The sequence below is a fragment of the Cuculus canorus genome, chromosome 1 (assembly GCF_017976375.1).
Source record: "Cuculus canorus isolate bCucCan1 chromosome 1, bCucCan1.pri, whole genome shotgun sequence".
Taxonomy (NCBI): Eukaryota; Metazoa; Chordata; class Aves; order Cuculiformes; family Cuculidae; genus Cuculus; species Cuculus canorus.
The window spans coordinates 61,435,041-61,452,277 of NC_071401.1; the positions used below are offsets into that span (position 1 = coordinate 61,435,041).

At 45.2% G+C, this 17,237-nt stretch overlaps 1 protein-coding gene across 4 annotated transcripts in view; it reads left to right on the top strand.

Annotated features, from left to right (window-relative positions):
• Positions 1–3,436: 3,436 nt before the first annotated feature.
• Positions 3,437–17,237, top strand: part of NAXD (NAD(P)HX dehydratase) — a 56,463-nt gene continuing 42,662 nt past the window's right edge. Inside the window, exons 1-6 of one of the 4 annotated variants that reach the window (XM_054061056.1) lie at positions 3,463–3,619; positions 5,689–6,224; positions 7,317–7,688; positions 11,049–11,199; positions 12,489–12,534; positions 13,980–14,068. In XM_054061056.1, coding sequence (XP_053917031.1) covers positions 5,708–6,224; positions 7,317–7,688; positions 11,049–11,199; positions 12,489–12,534; positions 13,980–14,068 — 1,175 coding nt within the window. In that variant the 5' untranslated portion in view covers positions 3,463–3,619; positions 5,689–5,707. The other 3 variants (XM_054061064.1, XM_009571269.2, XM_054061072.1) reach the window with 3 other exon arrangements.

The window sequence follows — 17,237 nt, forward strand, 5'->3', positions numbered from 1 at the left end:
ATCTGTCCATCATTCTGAGTACCTGTGTCTCTCTTAAATGCACATAAAGCTGAGTTTTGAGCAAGGGGCTAACTTTTGTGTATACACAATGGATAAGACAATACCCAGGCAAAGTCTCCAGGCTCAGCTACAACACAACTAAAATAAAACGTTATGTAGCTATTGGGCAGTAAAAATGCGATATAAATGAGTAGTATATTTCACAATAATAGCAGCGTTCTAAATTGTGTAAGTTAATGGATTTCGCAAATGCTACTTTCTGCCACCAAGGGACAAAGCAAAAGCAGTTTTAGGGAAAACTGTATACCTCCACAGTATTTACTTTAATTTTAGAGACTCATTATTCCCTGTTGAAAAAAAGAGACCGCTTGTTTAAATTTTCTTTATGTTGCTTAAGAAGTGTGCAAGTTTACGTATGTTTGTTTGCACTAGGTAACAGGAGCTTATTTGAAGAAGTTGAGTGAGCCCAAGAATACCCTCTTCACTTCTAATACAGTACATAGATCATTCTTATTGCCTGCTCTAAGAAGAGCATAAAACAGAAATGTACTGTTTATTGCTTCCTTGGTATCTGTTTTTTTCAACATTACCACTCAGCGAAAACAAAAAAAATCTTACTGTTCACTTTGCATAAAAAAAATTATCATGAAATGTTTTGGGTTCCAACCCCCCTGTCATGGGCAGGGACACCTCCCACTGGATCAGGTGGCCATCCAACACGGCCCAGAATGCCTCCTGGTATGGGACATCCACAACTTCTCTGGGAAACCTGTGCCAGTGCCTCAACACCCGCATCATGAAGAAATCCTTCTTAATGTCTAATCTAAAACTTCCCCCTTTCAATTTAGAGCCATTCCCCCTTGTCCAGTCACTACATGCCCTTGGAAAAAGACCCTCCCCAGCTTTCCTGTAGCCCCTTCAGATAGTGGAAGGTCACTATAAGGTCTCCCTAGAGCCTTCTCTTCTCCAGGCTGAACAACCCCAACTCTCTCAGCCTGTCCTCATCAGAGGCACTCCATTTCTCTGATCATCTTTGTGGCCTTCCTCTGGACCCGTTCCAACAGTTTCATATCCTTTTTATGTTGGAGACTCCAGAACTGGACACAGTACTCCACGAGAGCAGAATAAAGGGGTAGAATGACCTCCCTTAACCTGCTGGCTGTGCTTCTTTTGAGGCAGCCCAAGATACAGTTGGCCTTCTGGGCTGCAAGTGCACATTGCCAGCTCATGTCAAGATTCTCATCAACCAGCACTCCCAAGTCCTTCGTAGGGCTGCTCTGAATCAAGTTGTCTTCCAGCCTTTATCGAAATCACAAATTGCCACAACCCAGGTGAAATGGGCTCATCTAGTGAAGCACAGGGCTTGACAAATATTGTTATACTGAATATATCCAGAACTGATAGCATCTGTACTGCCCTGGTGAAAATAAGAATTGCAGAAGCTATAGGGACTATCTTATTACACAGCGTTTAATCAACTATTCAGTGTATTTCTTCTCATTTGCAGTTTCCCTTCCCATCTTTAGCCCCTGTAATATTCCTGTTTGGTAAACTTTGTAGGAAAGCCAAAGCACATTGTTTGTTGTTTTGGTTTTTTTTTTTGATTAAGGCTCAATGTTAATTGCTTGTTGCTACCTTTTCTTTTGAATATAAAAATGCACTAAAGTGTAGTGACAGGAATAATTACTATAGCTTCAGGTCTTCACTTTCTGTTTTTAGTTTCTTTGTAGCACAGAGGGACATTAAACCCAGCAAACTAAAATTTACACCATATAAAACCACATTTTGTCTTTTACTAAAAGAAACTCAATACCTTGGTGTAAAACATGCTCATTCAGAAATGGCATCTGAATGATGTATATGAGCTAGAAATAGCAGCTGGGACATGAATCACTGTAAATCAGGGGTTTGCACAGAAATGCCTGGCGAGGTGAGGGATGTGAAGAGCTTTTAAATTATGGGAGAAATAAAAGGTAACTCCTAGGAGTTTTTAATTACTGGCAATTAAACAGGGAGGAGCTCTTTATCAGGAAGAGCAATGACAAAAAGAGAGCGAATGGTTTTAAGCTGGAAGAGAGGAGATTTAGAGTAGGCATTAGGAAGATTTTTTTTCCTGTGAGGGTGGGGAGGCACTGGAATAGGTTGCCCAGAGAAGTTGTGAAATGCTCATCTCTGGAGCTGTCCAAGCAGTTCAAGCTGTTGAGTAACCTGATTGAGTGAGAGGTGTTCCTGCCCATGGCAGGGGAGTTGGAACTGGATGATCTCCAAGATCCCTTACAACCCAAACCCATGGGTTCTATGACAAGGGCTGGGAAGGCACTCCTGGTCTCTCTCTTACCCCCTCTGAGGCCAGGCCCTGATGTACACCCAGATGGCTCCCACAGCAGAAGGACACCTCGCATACTTGCCTCGCATTGGGCGGCCCAAGGCTGCCTGGCTCCAGGCTGCCCATGAAGCCCTACAGCCACATTCCTGGGCTCCGTGGGCTGCTGGTGGCGCAAGTGATGCCATTCCCTCAGAAACAACTTGTGCCTCTGCACAGCTGATGCATCAGGGCGACAGTTGCCCTAGTGCATGCAGTGCCTCAGCCAACACCATTCCCTCAGGGGCGACCAGTGCCCTCGGGTTGTCTCAACCAATGCCATTCCCTCAAAGGCAACCATTGCCCTCAGGTTGTCTCAGCCATTGCCATTCCCTCGGGGGCAACCAGTGCCCTCAGGCTGGCTCAGCTAACGCTGTTCCCTGAAGGTGACCATTGCCCTTGGGCTGTCTCATCAAACGCCATTCCCTCAGGCATGGCTGTTGCCCTCGGTTTCTCTCAGCCAATGCCATTCCCTGAGGGTGGCCATCACCCCCAGGTTGTCTCGGTCAACATGGTTCCCTCAGGGGCAACCGGTGCCCTCAGGCTGGCTCATCCAACACCATTCCTGTGGGCAGCCATTGCCCCTGAGTTGTCTCATCCAACGCTGTTCCCTCTGGGTGACCAGTGCCCTCACGTTCTCTCATTCAACGCTGTTCCCTTGGGCGCAACCAGTGCCCTTGGGTTGTCTCAGCCATCACCACGTCCTGAGGGCGGCCACTGCCCCCGAGTTGTCTCAGCCAATACCGTTCTCTCAGGGCGACCGGTGCCCTCAGGTTGGCTCAGCTGGCGCCGTTCCATTAGGGGTGCCCGGCGCCCTCGGGCTTTCTCATCCAACGTCATTCTCTCCGGTATGGCCGGTGCCCTCGGGTTCGCCCATCCAATGCGGTTCCCTCAGGCACAGGCACAGCCACCGCCCCCGCGTCCGCTGTCCCCTCACGGCGGCCACTCCCTCACGCGCACCGCGCGCCCTCCCGGTAGCCTTTGCCCCGCGGCGGCCGCTCCCTCAGGCTCCGCCCCCCCGCCCCCCCGGGCTGCCATTGGCTGCCGCACCCTCGAGGCGGAGGGGGGGAGGGGTAGTGGGGAGTGATGCCGTGCGGGCGCGCGCACCCGCGTGGGCAGAACGGGAGCCCTGCGGGCGCGCGCACTCGCGCAGGCCCAGCGCTTGCCCTGCCCGGCCGGAAGCCGCGCCGATGCGCTGCGCGCGCCGCCTGCCTGCGCTCCTGGCGGGGGGCGCCGGGAGCACCGCGCTGCGGCGAGGTAAGAGGAGAGCGCGGAGCCGCCCCGCCTCGCCTCGCCTCCCTCTTCCCTCCTCCGCCCCGAGCGGGGGGATGTGGGGGCGCGGCGCTCTCGCTGCTGGCGCGCTGGCTGCGCTGTGTCTCGCCCTCTGGCTGCGGGGGGACGGAGGTACAGACGCCGCGGGGAGGGGGCGGGTCCCGGGGAGGAGGGGGGCTTGGGCGAGTGGAGAGTGCAGAGAGTCAGAGAGTCAGAGAGTGGGTTGGAAGGGACCTTAAAGATGATGCAGTTCCAACCCCCTTGCCAGGGGCAGGGACACCTCCCACCATATCTGGCTGCTCCCATCCAACCTGGCCTTGAACCCCTCCAGGGATGGAGCATCCACAGCTTCCCTGGGCAGCCTGTGCTAGTGCCTCACCACCCTCATCCTGAGGAATTTCTTCCTGATACCTGATCTAAATCTTCCCCCTTCCCATTCAAAGCCATTCCCTCTCGTCCTGTCACTTCATGCCCTTGGAAGAAGCCCCTCCTCAGCTCTCCAGGATTAAAAGCCCCATCCAGGCTGTCCTTGAACACCTCCAGGACGGGGCATCCGCAGCTTCCCTGGGCAACCTGCGCCAGTGTCGCCGCCCTCACGGTGCGGAATTCCTTCCTGACGTCTAATCTAAACCTTCCTCCTCCCAATTTAAAGCCATTCCCCCTCAACCTATGACTCCATGCCCTTGTGAAAGCCCCTCCCCAGCTTTCCTATAGACTCCGGAAGGCTTCCACCGCGCCAGTTCACGGGATTCCTCACGGAAGGCAGGGCCGCCAGGTGCGGGGGAGGAGGTGGGTTCGGCGCCGCAGCTCCCGGCTTCGGAGCGAAACCGAAGCGAAAGCGCCGGAGCGGCACAGTGAACCCCCGCCTGCAGTGAGGGGCCGGCCGGGCTGCTCTCCTGCCCTGCCAGGGGGCACTCGGGTGCGAGAGGGCACCAAAAGCGCCCTAAAACCCACACCGCCGGCCCTCTCGCAGGGGTGCGCTGCGGGCAGGGGCTGCGGGATGCAGTGGGAGCTTCCATCACAAAACCCCAGCCATCTGCATCCTCGCAGGGGTGCGCTGTTGTGATCCAGCGGGAGCCTCCAAGAGGCTTCATCGCAAAATCCCCACCGTGAGCTCCTAAGGGTGCGCTGAGGGCAGGGACTGCGTGATCCAGCAGGAGCCTCCAGGAGGCTCCATCGCAAAACCCCGACCGCCAGCCCCCTCGCAGGGGAGCGCTGAGGGCAAGGGCTGCTTGATTCAGTGGGAGCCTCCATCACAAAACCCCAGCCGCTGGCACCCTCGCAGGGGTGCCCTGTCTGATCCAGCGGGAGCCTCCATCGCAAAATCCCAACCGCGAGCTCCCAGGGATGCGCTGCGGGCAGGGGCTGCCCGATCCAGCGGGAGCCTCCGGGAGGCTCCATCGCAAAATCCCTACCACCAGCTCCCAGGGATGCGCTGTGTGATCCATCGGGAGGCTCCACCGCACAACCCCCACCGCCAGCTCCCAGGGATGCGCTGCGGGCAGGGGCTGCCCGATCCAGCGGGAGCCTCCGGGAGGCGCCGTCGCTGCCAACCGCAGCGCCTGGTGTCCGTGGCGGCGCTCGGGCTCCCGGGGCCGCGGTGTTGGTGCCGCGGGGCGAGGCGGGGGCGGTGAGCTCGCTCCGCTGCGGCGGGGAGGGAGGCGGCGGAGGGAAGCGCTGCGATGAGCGGGCCCTGCGGCTCCTGGAGCAGCCCGGGGAGCGGCTGCGGAGCCTCCTGCCCTGCCCGGGGGAGGCCAGCGCTTTATTTGTCAGCGTTGTTTTCGGCGCCGGGCTGAGAAGGGATCAGGGCCGAGCCGCGGGGTCGGATTTGTTTGGGTTTGGTTTTTTTTTCCCCACCCCTTTCCTTCAGGCGGGAAAGTTCGGCGTTTGCGGTGCGAGCGGGGCGGCGATGCGGGGCCCGGGGCCCGGCGTGGGCGGCCCCCGCGAGAGCCGAGAGCGGGCATTAAACCCCCCTCCCTCCCTCCTCCTCCTCCCCCGTCCCTCCCTCTCCGCCTGCCTCCCTCCCTCCCTCTCCCGGCGCGCGGCCATTGCAGTGACCCCGGCCGGCCGAGGATGATCACGAACACGCGGGGCTTCCTCTGGTCGGACCTGGAGACGCGGGCGCTGCTGGAGATCTGGGGCGAGGCCGACGTGCAGTCGGCGCTGGACGGCAACTTTCGCAACAGCCATGTGTACCGGGACGTGGCGTGCCGGCTGGCCGAGCTGGGCTTCGAGCGCACCCCCGAGCAGTGCCGCATCCGCATCAAGGGCCTCAAGCGACAGTACTACCAGGCCCGGGACGGGCTGAAAAAGAACGGGCACGCCCGCAAGATATGCAAGTATTACGACGAGATGGACCGCATCCTGAGCTGCAGGGGGGGTCCCGAGGGCGCCCCCCACCCCGAGGCGCTGCCCCCGCAGCCCCCGCCGGGCACCCCGCGCGGCGCTGACCCCGACCTGGACGAGGACGCCGAGCTCGAGTCCCCGCGGCACAACTTCGCCGAGGACTCCGGGGAGTGCTCCTCCTACGCCGAGCACCCCGTCAAGGTGGAATGCCCCCCCTTCGCCATCCCCGTGCCGCCGGGCGACGGTGAGTAGCCTCCCGAAACCCCGGGAGCTTTCCTTCTCTCCTCTCCCAGTAACGCCACCTGCCTCGCTCTCCTCCCTTCCTGCACCCCCGGAGCTTTCTTTCTCCCCCCTCCCGGTAACGCCACCTGCGAAGGCAGCGGGGCTGCCTCGGTGGGAGGAGAGGAGCCGTGCACCGGGGAGACGTTGCACTGAGCGGGTTTTTCCTCGGGATGCATCAATGGGAGCCGATAGGAAACTAGCGCAGAGGTGATCAGGACAAAGTGTCAGGTAGCAGTGCGTGACATCCTTCTCCTGGAAGCTTTTCCGGTTCCCTGCAGACCGTCTGCGGTTTTGTCAATCGGCGTTAAAACGACGATGAGGAGAATACCTTAAAAAAATCCGCTTTTTGTTGCGGATGGCCCAGGAAGCTACGGGAGAACGTTTGCATAATCAGTCGCTTGGGTTGGTTCAGAACCACCGCTTCTAACTTTAGCGGGATCCCTTTGCTAGCGCTTCTCCCTTCCTTGCTCGTTCTTGACCCACGGCTCCGTATTTCTGCATTTGCAGGGCAGTGTTACTTGTTTGTTTTAAATCTAGATTAACGCGGTAGTTTTAATACAAACATGAACCTGTCTTCGTAAGTTGACATCACTGAGGAATCAGCCAATTGGTTGACGTTTAACCAACCTTCTTTCTACACATAAACCCCATCAAAGAGTTGTTTACACTAATGTTCTTTTGAAATGCAAATCCAGAATACCAACAGACTCAAACTCAATTTAGATTAATGTAATTACCTGCAGTACACAAATGAGGCTGTGCTATTCAATAGCCTTCACTTAAATCTTTTCAGAAGATCAAAAAGACTCCCATTGTTGAAGTTTACTACTACAACAATGAAAAGATGCCTCTGTGATTTTCAGGTTACCTTTATAACTTTGCAAATGCTTTTAGTTTTGCTTTGGTACTCTGAAATGAAAATATCTGATGTAATTACAATTCGCATTGAAAAAGTATCACAGCTTCGTGATGCGTTAGGTCCACATATCATAGGGAGATTTTTTTACTGCTTTCTTCTTGGAATTACAAATAATTGTGTCTCTTCTTGTTTTAGGCTTTAAAGAAATCAATGCTCCAACTATTAACCCACCTCTCAGTCAGCCCAAAAGATCAAAAAAGCGCCATGCAAATTTAACGTGGGATAAAATGATGGAAAAATTCCTGCAGCAGAGCGTGGATACAGAAGAGAAATTTTACAGATATGAAGAGCAGAGGCTCAAAATTGAGGACAAGCGTCGGGAAGCTGAGCATGCTCGAGAGCTCCAGATGTTACAGATGTTGGGACAGATGTTGGCAGGAATTTCTTCTACGGTATCACAAAGGTCACAAACTATACCAGCAAGTCCACCTCAGAGAGCGAACCATCGTTCGTATGGGGATAACTTTAATTATAATGCTATGACAGCAGCACTTTCTCCACCGATAGGTACTTCCTTCTATAGCATAAATAAAAGCTAGGTTTTTTTTAAACTTCTCTGTGAAAGCACCGGTAGTACGTAGCTTTTGAAAATAAAAGCTAATTGGAAATATTTAATATCGCGGTGAAGGTGTCTGTCTGATATAAAATGAAATGAAAATGTCATTTGTACCGTTGTACTGATCATTTGATATAGATACATTAGTTATAACAAATTTTACTGAGCAAAATCACGCCTTTCAAACTCTATAAATAGTGGGGACTCCTTTCCACATTCACGTCTCTGTAAAGTGAAGTTAGGAGAAGTTGTATATATAAGGCAAGTAGCACAGTTTGATGAAAGCTGTCTGGAAACATTAGATACCTTGCAGCAGAAATTCTACTGATGTTAAAGTTAAGAGGTCTGACCCGTTATATGAAGCTAAGGCTGGTTATACGTTTTTTCAGGCTTGGGAAAAGAGTAGAGTTTTGCCTACATTGAAGTAAGTCAAATGTTAAAACCTATCTTAGAATAAATTTCTTTTAAATCAAAATCCTGAATCTTATGTTTTAATGAAACATCACATTATTGTAGTAGGTATAAAAGAAGTTGTATGGCATATGTTTTTCTTCTACACCAGTTCATTTATAAATTCTTCGGGCATCTTTATTTTAAAGAAAAAGGCAAAGCACTAACTCTAGAATTGGTATTTCTGCACAGACTTTTCCTTCTATTTTTTTTTTGATTTGTGGTCCAGAAGCTGATAATAGGATATTAGCGTTCATTAACAGACTTCTTGGGATCTGTGGCTCCATGTAATGTATCTTTATCATAGTCTTTTTGTATGTGGCAGCAGACTGCATGGGCAGGAGGAAAACCGGGATATTCTTGTCAGTGGTGAAACCAGAGTCATCTTGGGGCTCAGTGGTTGCAGCCTGTGCATGGAAACGAAACGAGTCTCATTCTGTTTTAATTCTGAATTTCACACTGCTCAGAAGAAAAAAGTGTGCTTTGAAAAGAAAAAAAACCACCCAGTCTCAGTGTTGAATAATAATTTGGCGTGGCAGATCCTGAAGGGCATTGTCTGATTTCTGAGAGGATCTTAGAGCCTTTTCAGTTCTATGTTCCATACCGTGTTTCCCTGTGAGCTGCATGGGGGACTGGATGGTTAGGCTTGTTGAGAGCTTAGGCTGGCTGATGTGGTTTTGCGTCTTCTTGATGGGATGGTTGGTCTGTAGCATTCTTTGATGACAGCAGACTTTCCTTGGTAGATGACGGCATACGTATGGATTCTGTGTTTTAAATGTTTTTGCTTTAAATTAAAAGGAAACGGGGAGTGCTTTAGAAAATTCCTTAGGAAGTTATTTGAGGTTCTAGACTAGGGTGATGGTATCTACAAGGCCTTACCATTGCTTCTAAAAGTTTTTTCACTAAAGAGTTTTGTTACCTGTAAAGACGTGAAACTAAAGTTCAGTTTTTCATGCTGGATTTCATTGTACAGGAGTACAATCGTATTGTGTTATGTCCATTTAACCGTAGCAAGAGCAATTTGGGATTCTAATATTTTAATTGGTGCAGGTTCAACAAAGTGCTTACAATAAAATGTAAAAACAATGTATCGGGCAGCACATCTTGTAAGGGATTAAGGTTTCAGTTGTTTGTAGCCAAATATGTTTCTGTAGGTAAGTGAGGCTCTGTTAAGAATTTATTATGCAGGCACTTTATATTACACGTAAACAAAAAACAGCAACAGAGCACCTTCCGAACAACATTGCACTTAAAGAGTGGCAAGCTGTATGATAAATATATTCGATGTGTGGTTGAAAACCAGTGAGTGCATGAAGTGTGATTTAGAGAAAATAACCTGCCCTATTTCCAGAGGAGATAAGTGTTTTGTTCTCCTCTGGGTCACTGCAGTGCTGTTTTGGCCATAATCCAAAACACAGTGGGGTCTGGGTTTTTTTGATATATATATTATTTATTTGTTTATTTACTTTAATCTCAATAGGAATGGGATCCCTGTATTATAGAAAGATTTTAAAAGCAAAAGATCAACCGGGAGTATTTATCATTATTGAACACTGAAGATTTTATTACTGAAGATTAGCATGTCTGATTTAGGCTTAGATTTCTGTGGAAGACAGAGAAAAAGATGCTTTTTGCTGATAAAGCACAGATGCAGAGTTTCCTTGGTTATTGCATTTTATGTCCAAAATCTACGAAACAGGGGTTTTTTTGGTTTGGTTTTTTTTTCCCCCTCCTGTACATCTTGGAGAGGGGAGGTGGGATTACTGAGTTTTATACAGCTGAAAATAAGGAGTGTCGTGGGAGTAATTTTTTTACATAATTATGTGTTACTACATAGCAGTTTGTTGAAAGCTTTTTTAGAAGATCTGTAAAAAAGAAAGTAAAACTAGCTGTGTTCTAGGAGACTAATATTAACGTTCAAATAACTGCTTTTTAGAACAGAGTAATACAGTTAATGAGAAGCTTTGTTGAAATGTAAGTACATGGTTGAAATAAAAGAACTTACTCTTTTAGCGTACCCACTGCGATTTATTGCTAACCCATCCTTGACAGAAGTATTGCGCTTCAAGTTTGTCATGTGTTAGGCAGTTTAAGTCTCTTTAGTTGTAATTGTTGAAATAATTTATTCTTCTAAATCGTGTGGTATTTTGAAACAATAATTTGAAAATTTAACCACCTGAGCATGTACTTGTTTTAATACTTAGCTTGACATGCAGCTTTGCACCAGAGATCTGTAGTTTTGTTCTAGCTGAAAACTTTGTGGGATGTTTGTAATGTTTGCATCTAGTTCGGTTATAGTTTTGCCAACTTTCATTATGCTTTGCAAAGATGTGTGAAGATAAAAATACCGCAGATACCGCAGTGAGGTGGGCCTTTGTTTTGCTAAGAGGTGGAAGTCTTTAAGGGGAAGTAAAAAATAAGATAGGGTGTACGTTTAAGATGTGATTTACTTGCTCTGGTTCTGGATGTGTTGAGTCCTTATTAAGTGTATCTATTTCAGTTGAGCTTAATTATGGAAGTGATTTCAGGCTGAACCAGGAAGGTGTTTCTAGTTACAAAATGTTCATACAACTGTTCTGGGCTGTTGTTTCTTTCTGTACCTGAGCCCTGAATTAGGGCTGTGAGCAGTCAGTGGCAATATTCTCTGCATCAGACCCCGAAATTCATTTTTTAAATGATCACCCTCTGTAGTTACTCACTGTTTTAAAGGCCTTTAAGTGACCAAGCATTTGGTTTTTGGAAGTATGTCACTTTGTTTATCTTTGAGTGATTTTATTAGTGTTTATGAGTGCTTAAAAGAAATGCTGGTGGTAGTTTAGGAAGGAACTTACTTAAAAGTAACACTTTCTTCTTCTTTTCAGTTATAGAGAGATCTTTTTCACTGCACAGAACGCACTCTCTAAAGGATATGGAGAATATTTTTCAACTGGTGCGCAACGTTATCCCTCCTCTAACAGGGAAAAGGCATAAAGGTCAAGATGGACGCATAGGCATTGTTGGAGGATGTCGAGAGTAAGTTAAACATAAATTTGATTTTTATTTCTGAGAGAGTGTGAGGATGTCATAAGAACTTGCAGGAGCCATTCAAGCTCACATTTAAAACATGAGTATTTTCCAGAGAGCTTTACTAGTCCATCATCATTACCATGCATACTTAGGAAAGATGTTTCCCTGCAGTTCTGTTGCAAAATTTTGGTAGTGGGTGTGATTGAAAATTGGAACACCGTTAGTGTCTGCCTTCTCTGTCTTTTTTGACCACCAGACTCTCTCTGCTTTCAATGGTAGTCTTTTCCCATTGCATGATGAAGTTAAAGAATAAGTACCACACAGTAAGATAGTGATACATCTGTTTTTTTAATATTTTGGTATCTTGGAAACTGGGTCTCTTAAACCAGGAATAGATTATTTTCTTACTGAGTGCTTTTCATTTTGATAAATTGTTGTGTGAACTAGATTCTGTCAATACCTTTGTTTTATGTTCTGGAGTAATAGAAATAGTATGTTTCAGGGAAAAAAAAAGACACAGCATAAATTACTTAAATACCGTACTGACCTAGAAATAAAATGGGCTCTATTCATTTTCGTGGCTGCATTCAGTAATCTGCACAACTTTTAATAAGCTACTATACCTTCCTGTTTTTCAGTCTAGCTTTTGAAATGGAGATGGCATATTTCTCCTGTGAGAGAGATCTGCTGTTGGACATCTGCCATTAACAAACATTCTATAAAGATTAAAAAGATGCTTTCTTAGTAGCTGGGTGGATTACCCAGGAGATAGTTTTCCTGTTGATCTAATGGGCTTAGGTTCCTGCTTCTTGGCGAGGCAGGCATCTCTGAAGGGTGATTCTGCCCATATCTCTCTCTTCAGTCTTCATAAAGAGAACTTAGGGCAACTGGGATCACAGTTTAGGCACTTTAGTTAAGCATCTAAAACCAGATGAGATTGATCCAGGTCACAGATCCCAGATTTAGCTTGCAAACAGTGCTGGACCTTTGCTTTGTTTTGTATGTGTCTAAACTTTTAAGTTCGTTGTCTGAGAAGAGTTTGCTTTTGATTGCATGACCTTTATAAGTATTTCTGTGAAAGGATCAGGTGGATAACGTGAAATCCTGCACCATTGAAATCAAAGCCAGGTTTGAGATTGGCTTCAGTATAGCGAGATCTTATCTGTCAGCAAACAAAAACAGAAAGCTTCTTTTGAAATTTGCTCTTGAATTTGAGACTTCATTATGGCAGACTGATTTCCAGATCATCTAATCTCCTGACTGTGTTTCCTAATGTGAATTGTCGTTCATTCTAGGTACACTGGAGCACCATATTTTGCTGCAATAACAGCTCTCAAAGTGGTACGTGTTCTTCTATACCAATACAAAATGAACTTTTTGTCATTTATATCGGCTAAGCGCCATTCTTTAAAAATACTCATTCTGTACACATGAAATTTGAGTTCTGAAAGGTCTTCTACTTAAGAAAATCCTTACTCCTGGATTTGTAGAAATAATTTGTAAATCTGTGTCATTTACTATGTTTTCTGTAAATATTTTTGTTGAATGAGGTAAATTTAGACGTATGTCAAAAACCTGAAAATCGCAGAGGGAGAACTGTTTTATCAGATTTTTATCAAAACCTGATGAAATATTTTCTCCAAAAGTGAGCAATAAAATAACTTTAGATTAACATTTAAAGTTATGTTTTCAGTGCTGCAGTCAGTTCTTCAGAACTTTTTCTGCACCTAATAAGCAGTTGAATGAAGAAACTTTCTTTCAAAACTTACAGCTTTAGGCTAGTAAAATTATTTTGAGTCAGTTGTTTCAGTTCATTGTGTATGTTTTTCTTTTTGAAGATTTGTTTCAATAAATAGGTAACCAATCCAGGTATTTCCACACCCCCCGCATGCAGTCCCTTCAGAATTTAGAACTGAAACGATAATTATTTTATGACCTTTTATATAAGATATTAAAGCCACTCAGCTTTCTGTTCACTATGTGCGGATACCGTAGAGTATTAGAAGCTCTCATATTGAAGTCAGTTGGTCTCAGATCATTCCATCTGCACGTGAAGAGCCGTAGGATCGAATCTCTGCATTGCTTAGTGGCTTGAAATGTTGAATGTGTAGTAGTAAAGCAGAAGAGACGCTTTCTTAACTTTGGGAAATGTCGATATGCAAGACAGATCTGGGATTGGGCTTTCTGGTCACTGCTTACGTGATTTTTATGTGTATGTCTGATTTTTTTGAGTTTATAACAGAAACTTGAGGCTAAACTCTTGAGCTTTAATGTTTATTTAACTTAAGAGGTTTTGTTGAAATTGTGCCAGCCTTTATCTGGTACAGATCTGGCACATTTAGTAAAAACAGTAGGACTGGAAATGTACACATAGATTGCCATAGCTATATTTTTGCAAGTATATTACAGTATTATTTTTCCTCTCCAACGTAGCGTCTTTTGTTCTCCTGTGTTCTTTTGCCTTTCTTCTTAATACACATGTGAAATTTTAGTTTGCTCATCTACAAATGAGAAACGTTTCTCAAGTGAGTTAAGTTTCAAGACCTGTATTTTCCATCATCCTATTGGTGAGAAGCAGAAAAAAAAAAATTGGAAGTTACATACAGAAAAAAAATTCTCCAAAACAGTTCATAGTGGTCTGATCCAAAATAGAAAAAACAATAATATTTGCTTTAACTTCTGAGAAGCAAGAATTCAGGTGAATTATTCACTTTGTACTCTTTAGAATGATAAAGTTGTCATTAAGTATGAATTCGATAATTCTGTTTGCAAATTTTCTTTTTTAGGGTGCAGATTTATCCCATGTGTTTTGTACCAAAGATGCGGCAACAGTAATCAAATCATATAGTCCAGAGCTGATTGTTCATCCAGTTCTGTAAGTGATTTATCTTTTGTTTAAATGAGCAAGTCAGGATTCCTAGCTTGAACGTTTGTCTGACAGTTGATTAGTTTGCGTTATTTCTTTTTCTGAGTTACAGGATAGGTGAGCTGGAGTTTACAAAAACTCCCTGGGTTGGTCCTTTCATTATGGTTAAATACTTAATATAGAACACTCAGTTGTGAATTTTTTTCATTGCTACCAAAGTACAATTTTTAAAAAAGCAAAGTTCTTGCATTCTGCTACTTGCTGACGTGATCTGTGGTTGTAATGTGTTTAACTGTGAACAGCAGAAAAATCCAGAACTAAGAATCACTACAAGTCAGCATTTTCGAATCTGTGTTTGAAAGGCAAATAGAGTATGCTGTCTTGCTTTTTCAGTCCTAATAGTGTTTAACAGGAGTGTATCTTTTTTCCTCTCACTGCTGTGTACATAGTCATTGATGCAAAATTGCTGGGCAAGAGAGATGCTGATTCTCATTTTTCTTCATAAGCATGTTGCATTGGTTACCTCTTCCAGAGGGCAAGCGGATGTTCTGAAATGATCTAAAATACAGCTTTTATTAACAAGAAGATGAGGGGTTTTATAAGCAGCTATCCTAATTGGAAAAATCAGTGTGTGCTTCCCTGAATTTGTGTTCTGAAATATGTTACTGATAAGTGAACTTTTACAGGATAAACGGTTTCAATTAGATGTTATGATGGTTTACAATGAGCACTGCAAATGAGAACTAAGATGTGTGGCTTAGGTGTATATGTTCCTGAGCTTAGCTTGCACCAGTGCATGTCAAAGTCTGCTGGTGTACATAGCAAAGCTGTGATTAAGCTAGAAAAAGCATAATTTGAAATAGTGTTTGTCAGATACTGCTGTCAGGAATGATTTATGACAGTAGAAATACTTCAGTGTCTGAAAAGAACATGATCTCCCTTATGGGGATGCCTGGAGTCAGAAGCAATAAGTTTATTACATTCTAAAGGTGGGTTTCGCTCCTGTCAGTGGAGAGAGAGGTGCTTGGAAAAAAGTCAGTTAAACACACGGGTATTAAAGGATTGTCTTTTGTTAGTTTTGTTTGTTGGGTTGGTTGGTTGTTCTGGTTTTTGGTTTTTTTTTTTCCAAAGATAGAAGAAACCGATGACTTTGTGGATTTTAGACAGGGAAAAAATTATGTTTGAAAGCAGGGTAGAGGTTTTAGCGGTCCAACTGCATTAGCCTCTAAAATCCAAAAGGTACATCTTCAGTTGATGTTCTGTCTGATACCATATGATAACAAATGAGATGGAAAGTCTTAGTGGCAGTATTAGCTTGTAACTTAGGCTGTCTTGATAGATGATGCTTGGGATACAGCATATGTGGTTGTCTTGTATGGGAAAGAGTTGACCTTGCCTTGGGAGAAGCATTTTTCGTATACGTAGCGTTCTTGATGTCTGTGGAAGTGGAATAAGTTAATAGGAGAAACAGGAGCAGCACAGAGAAAAACAGAGGTTACAGTGTATAAACAGTAAAATTTCTGTTCATGGAGGACCAGATTGTACCTATTAAATAAGGGTAATTTTTTTATACACAGATTCTCAGTGGAATTCAGAGGAATTCAGAGCTCAATAAAAATTCTGATCTTTCTAGTCGCAAAGAGAACTTTTGATTCTAAATTTCAGCTGTCTACAGATTCCTCCAGATGTAGAAAGTACAATGAATCTAGAAATTTTCATATCTGTATAGCTTTAGATCTGAAGCACAACGTTTAATACTTTTATTACAAGTCTGATTAATTTTATCCAGACAGCTGGCTAATTGCATGAAGCAGTGGATCTGTAAATATTATTCATATGACATTCAAAATGAAAAAAATGCAAATATCAGAATGTTCAGATTTTGTTTGTAAAATTTCCTCTCCTTGCTATCTCTTCTTTTCTGCTTCATTTGAGGAAAAGAGAAAACAGTCTTTTCTGGCTAGAAAGGAAGAAATCTTGACTGACTCTATTGAGCCCAGGTTTTATTCAAATTTACACAAACAGCCTATTTTTCTCAAAAGATCCTTTGTCTTCAGTGTCACACTTTTCATATGATCTTTTATATGTTGTGGAGCTGCTTGAGTTCTGCAGGCACGGCTGGCCGCTCTTGATTCAGAGCTTGATCTTTTAAACAGTCTTTGTACTTTCTCCCAGGCCGCACTTCACGCATGGAAGAACCTCCGGGTAAAACCCACTGAGCGGCTACGTCATTGTTTTCTTTTGTGTCTCTCCTTAAAACTTTGCTTTGTTATGATTTCTTCATGACCCTTCCGAGTAACTAGGTAGCTGTTGTACCACTCTCTTATTATGCTAATGATAATTATGGCTCCGTGTACTCCTCGATTCTCTGTTTGAACAGCTTGGCGTTTCGCCAGAGTTCAGCTGCCATTTTGTACTGCCAGGAGTCTGACATTTTATCATCTCCTCTGTGACTTGGCTGCCGCTACCTTTCCCCACTGCCGTCACCTCGCAGGGGATCACCTCAAAGGAAGAACATGCTCTGTTTTTTTCTGCTCTCCCCTGAATACGAGGGCCCTTATGGCTCATTAGCATTGCCGTTGCAGACCTTTGCTGGCATGACTAGTAACGCTATGCAAGAGCTAGAATTTGCGCTGTTGCGTTTCAGGTCCTTGGTAAATGTCCGGCACTTCAAGGGTGTGAGAAAGATTGAGTAGGATTGCAGAAGGAGGGTTATGAAAATTGCATCTATCATGCAGCATCACCAGGGTGATTTCATGTGGCCCCAGCTACAGATCCTCTTGGGGTTCCTTTTGGTGTAGCATCCCATGCTGGGGACACCCATTAAGTTCTCTGTGTTTTTTATTTCATTTGCTGTTCCTGTGTGTGAACATAAGAGAGCTGGGAATGCATGTGGCACCCTGGGATCTGCAACACCTGGCTCTGTGTGTCCTTACCACCTGAGCTGAATAATGGCAGCTGGGTGTCCAGAGGCCATGAAGAGTCAATATTATCTGTAGTAGCTTTTCCTTCTTATCCAGGGGTTCTGTCAAATGCATTATGCTCCCTTCAATGACAATTTGGTATTAGTGGAAGTGTTAATTAAAAACTGACTGCCTAACCAGTTCAATATTTTTGCTGACTGGCTTTTTGCTTTCCTGCGGAGAAGTGAAAGGTGTTTGTAGCTGAAGTCAGGGGC